Source organism: Triticum aestivum, chromosome 2A, assembly GCF_018294505.1.
Source record: "Triticum aestivum cultivar Chinese Spring chromosome 2A, IWGSC CS RefSeq v2.1, whole genome shotgun sequence".
Taxonomy (NCBI): domain Eukaryota; kingdom Viridiplantae; phylum Streptophyta; class Magnoliopsida; order Poales; family Poaceae; genus Triticum; species Triticum aestivum.
The window spans coordinates 566,698,031-566,702,948 of NC_057797.1; the positions used below are offsets into that span (position 1 = coordinate 566,698,031).

General features: G+C 41.4%; 1 protein-coding gene across 2 annotated transcripts in view; it reads left to right on the plus strand.

Moving 5' to 3' along the window:
• Positions 1–4,672, plus strand: part of LOC123189466 (poly(A)-specific ribonuclease PARN) — a 5,940-nt gene extending 1,268 nt beyond the window's left edge. The window contains exons 2-7 of one of the 2 annotated variants that reach the window (XM_044601890.1): positions 76–206; positions 390–718; positions 986–1,099; positions 1,427–1,553; positions 1,753–2,017; positions 3,632–4,672. In XM_044601890.1, the coding sequence (XP_044457825.1) occupies positions 76–206; positions 390–718; positions 986–1,099; positions 1,427–1,553; positions 1,753–2,017; positions 3,632–4,457 (1,792 nt within the window). In that variant the 3' untranslated portion in view covers positions 4,458–4,672. The remainder of the gene's footprint in view (positions 1–75; positions 207–389; positions 719–985; positions 1,100–1,426; positions 1,554–1,752; positions 2,018–3,631) is intronic. The other variant, XM_044601891.1, reaches the window with a different exon arrangement.
• Positions 4,673–4,918: the final 246 nt, after the last annotated feature.

A 4,918-nucleotide genomic window follows, 5' to 3' on the forward strand; every position in this document is an offset into this window, starting at 1 on the left:
TATTTCATGATTTCAGTTCCTAGCCAGTTCTGGATTGACCTTTTGTCATGACATACTTTTTCTTCTTCTGGGCAGGCATAACTTTTTTATCTTCCCTCGCAAGGAGCTCCCATATGACAGTTCATCTCACGAATTTCTCTGTCAGACCACTTCACTTGACTTCCTAGCAAAACACCAGTTTGATTTCAACACGTGCTTCCATGAAGGTGACATCATTTTACCTGTAACAATTTGTTAATCTATATGCATGTCTCCTATTTGATCCAAATCATGCAGGATCAATATTAGTCATGCACTAAATATATTTTTTGTTACTAATGAGTCTGCATAAAAATCATGCATATAAACCCTAGATTGTTTGTTTATTTATGATATTTCTTTAATCTCAGGAATATCTTATTTATCCAGAGCACAAGAAGAAGAGGCTCTTCAGAAACTAAATGTACTGCATCATGATGGACTATCTGCATTTCCAAATACTTCTAAACAGGAAGAAGATGTGCAGTTAAAGAGTACTGCTGATCTTCTTTTCTCAGAGAGAATGAAGATCAGATTTAATGAGTGGCGTGATGCGATAAGCACCAACCCCAGGGTGGATAACCATAAGTTAGGAAGCAATAAATTCACCACCAACCAATTTCAGACAGTTTTCTTCAAAATGCGCCCAGCTATTATGCTTGATGGGTTTACATCACATCAATTAAAATTAATTCAACAGGTAAGTCCTGACATATCCAATGCCTTAAAATTTAGTGGTTGCTGGACAGCTAGTTTGTGTCTGTCTCATGCGTACAGTTCCGTAGTAAACGTACCTTGTGAAAATACAGCCAACGATAATTCAGTTTAGGATGATGTGTGTGGATGTGGATACCGATTGATGCTTTCTGTTGCATATTCTTCAACGTATCAGTGTCTAATGATCTTAGATGATGCTTCTTGGCATGCACTATTTCTTTTATGATCAGATAATATATTTCCGGTGCAGGTTTTAAGAAAAAACTTTAGAGACCTCATGTATGTTTCTACATTTGGTGAGGATGAAACATCAGAAAAGAGAGTAGTTTATACAGACAACAACGAAGACAGTATATTATTGATGGTAAGACAATTTTCTTGCTTCCCTATTGAAAATTGCACACGTTTCACTTTAGATTGAATGTTGCATTGTTGTTGCTTTCTGTCTATAATAAATCTGTTTTTGCTCCTGACCGCTTCTATTTTCTGGATTCACCGGTAGATTGAATGATGCACTGCTGCTTGTGAAACTTGCTCATATGTTTTTCTTTGATTAATAAAATAAGGATAAACTAAAGATAATCATGATGTGTATAATCATTACTCCAGTATTGTGAACAATACATAGTGATCTCTGTGAGATATTAGTTTTCAGTCAGTAACTAATCACTCTGATTTTATTTTAATACAGAAAGATGTGCAAGAAGATCTACTCAGAAGCAGAAAAGTAAAAGTGGAATCAGCAATAGGAATCCGCCATGTCATTGATCTTATTGCCTCAGAAAGAAAATTGATTGTTGGTCACAGTTGTTTCCTAGGTATACTGTTTTTTGCCTACAAATACTTCTATGATAAGTGACATTGCAGTTGTCTCTCCTGATGAGGTTCCTCTATATACTGAGAGGATGTTTTCCAATCATGGAAATTACCTTCCTGATGTATTGGGAGTTTCAGCCAATAGATGGCCGACTGAGTTGTTTGTTGCTTTCTTCTAACTATCTCTATTTTGCAAAACAGATATTGCACAAGTATACTCCAAATTTATTGGGCCTCTTCCCTCATCCATTAAGGATTTTGCCTTGGCTATCAACAGAATTTTCCCACATGTTGTAGATACTAGGCATCTTATGTCTGCCAGCGATGCGGTTCAGCATCTGATGAGGCAGAAAAGCAAAGCACTTTCTTCAGCCTTCTCATTATTGTGCCCTGCATTTCATTCAACTGCTGGGGAAGCATCTATCCCGGCTCCTGTGAGAATAGAAGTCGAGGCAGATGAAACAATGTATGGTTTGTCCTGGGTTGTTCATATTTTACGTGCTTCTTTACAATAGTTTACTTGCTTATGAAACAATGTATGATATGTTCCTGACCAGTGATGTTTTGACGTACTCACAATCTTTTTTAGTATACATGCTTATGCGCAAATTACAAGGGAGATGTTCAGAGTTGTACTAATTACCGTGGAATTAAGCTGATGAGCCATACAATGAAGCTATGGGAGAGAGTCATTGAGCACCGCTTAAGAAGAATGACAAGCGTGACCAAAAATCAGTTTGGTTTCATGCCTGGGAGGTCGACCATGGAAGCCATTTTCTTGGTACGACAACTTATGGAGAGATATAGGGAGCATAAGAAGGACTTGCATATGGTGTTCATTGACTTGGAGAAGGCCTATGATAAGATACCGCGGAATGTCATGTGGTGGGCCTTGGAGAAACACAAAGTCCCAGCAAAGTACATTACCCTCATCAAGGACATGTACAATAATGTTGTGACAAGTGTTCGAACAAGTGATGTCGACACCGATGACTTCCCGATTAAGATAGGACTGCATCAGGGGTCAGCTTTGAGCCCTTATCTTTTTGCATTGGTGATGGATGAGGTCACAAGGGGATATCCCATGGTGTATGCTCTTTGCGGATGATGTGGTGCTAGTTGACGATAGTCGGATGGGGGTAAATAGGAAGTTAGTTATGGAGACAAACCTTGGAATCGAAAGGGTTTAGGCTTAGTAGAACTAAAACCGAGTACATGATGTGCGGTTTCAGTACTACTAGCTGTGAGGAGGAGGAGGTTAGCCTTGATGGCCAGGTGGTACCTCGGAAGGACACCTTTCGGTATTTGGGGTCAATGTTGCAGGAGGATGGGGGTATTGATGAAGATGTGAACCATCGAATCAAAGCCGGATGGATGAAGTGGCGCCAAGCTTCTGGCATTCTCTGTGACAAGAGAGTGCCACAAAAGCTAAAAGGCAAGTTCTACAGGACGGCGGTTCGACCCGCAATGTTGTATGGCGCGGAGTGTTGGCCGACTAAAAGGCGACATGTTCAACAGTTAGGTGTGGCGGAGATGCGTATGTTGAGATGGATGTGTGGCCACACGAGGAAGGATCGAGTCCGGAATGATGATATACGAGATAGAGTTGGGGTAGCACCAATTGAGGAGAAGCTTGTCCAACATCGTTTGAGATGGTTTGGGCATATTCAGCGCAGGCCTCCAGAAGCTCCAGTGCATAGCGGACGGCTAAAGCGTGCGGAGAATGTCAAGAGAGGGCGGGGTCGACCGATTTTGACATGGGAGGAGTCCGTTAAGAGAGACCTGAAGGATTGGAGTATCGACAAAGAGCTAGCTATGGACAGGGGTGCGTGGAAGCTTGCTATCCATGTGCCAGAGCCATGAGTTGGTTGCGAGATCTTATGGGTTTCACCTCTAGCCTACCCCAACTTGCTTGGGACTAAAGGCTTTGTTGTTGTTGTTGTTGTTGTATGCTTATGCGCAAATTGCTTTTGCATGTAGAATATTGCTGTTAGCTTTCCATCTTCAGTACAGTTACTTGGTTTAGTCGAATGGTATTATTTCTGATCTTTCTCTTTTATTTGTTTCCCTAACCCTGCAGGTTATCATGCTTTGCTTCAGGTGCTAAGCATGAGGCAGGGTATGATGCATTCATGACTGGATGTGTTTTTGCGCAGTTGTGTGCCCATATTGGCGTCAAATTTGAAGACTTCACACCTAAGGAGAACCTAGAGATGAATAAGAAGCTGAAGAAGTATATCAATCTTCTGCCCCCTAGCTTTAACAGCGGGACAGTGCTTGATTTGCGTACTGGAATGGAGAGACCAGATGCATGTTATAAGCTTAGATATCCTGCTGCTGTGCATGATAACATTGTTCTCATCTGGGGATTCCAATCTGGGCTGAGCGCAAAGGATATAAAGGGCTGCATCTGCAAAGTGTTCGGCCCAGCTTCAGTAACGACAGTCTTCTCAATCGATTCCACTGCTGTTCTCATTCAGTTCAGTAAACAAGAGTCTGTAAATGATTTCTTGGATCTGAAGGCTACGTTGGAGAAGCAAGATAGTGCTATTTCAGTCTTGCACCCTCTTTCAACTATATTAGAAGGAGGCCAAACACGAGCTGCAAACTATGATACCTACAGAGACATCTGCAGCTCATCTGTAACAAAGTATTTCTTTGCTGATCAAGCTAATGCGGTCTGTTCGGCTTCAGATACTGAGCTCAGAGGTGAGAACGTAGATGCCAGTGATGCACCGGGAACAAATAGCGTTCTTGATGAAACTGCGCGTACCTTGGTAAAGCAGGCAGAAGGAACCCAGCATAGTTCCAAGAAGCAAGATGCTACTGATATTTCATGCCAAGACATCTTGGATGTGCTTCAAGATGGCAAAACTTTGTTCGGCAAACAAACCAGGAGGACATGACTAACATGGATTACTCTCTGAGTGTGGTATACTTTGCTGTGGCCTGACTGCTCTGAATAACTATTGTTTCAAAGAGGATTTGTTTTGTCGATGTATTTTTTTGATGCTATTTAGCATCCACCACTGTAACCGTGCAGTACAGAATAACCTTGTACTGATGCAGCAATGCCTTTTTTTTTCCTGATCTCAGTTACAAGTGAAGTGTGATTGTTTCATATGCCATCCTCTGTTCACTAACTGGAGAGCATTTGCTCTGCTTCTGAAGTTCATGGGTTGAAAACTAACACAACCCAGATTAGTACGCCTTCTCATAGTGGAGGGAAGTGTAAGAAGCTTCCATTCTGTTCAAGTTTTGCTAGAAATTTGCTAATGTTTGGATGGTGACTAAAACAGACCGTGACAACTTTTTTTTTTTGGTCATAGCCAAAGTTCCAGCCAATTACAGTTCACTTCTCGTACCA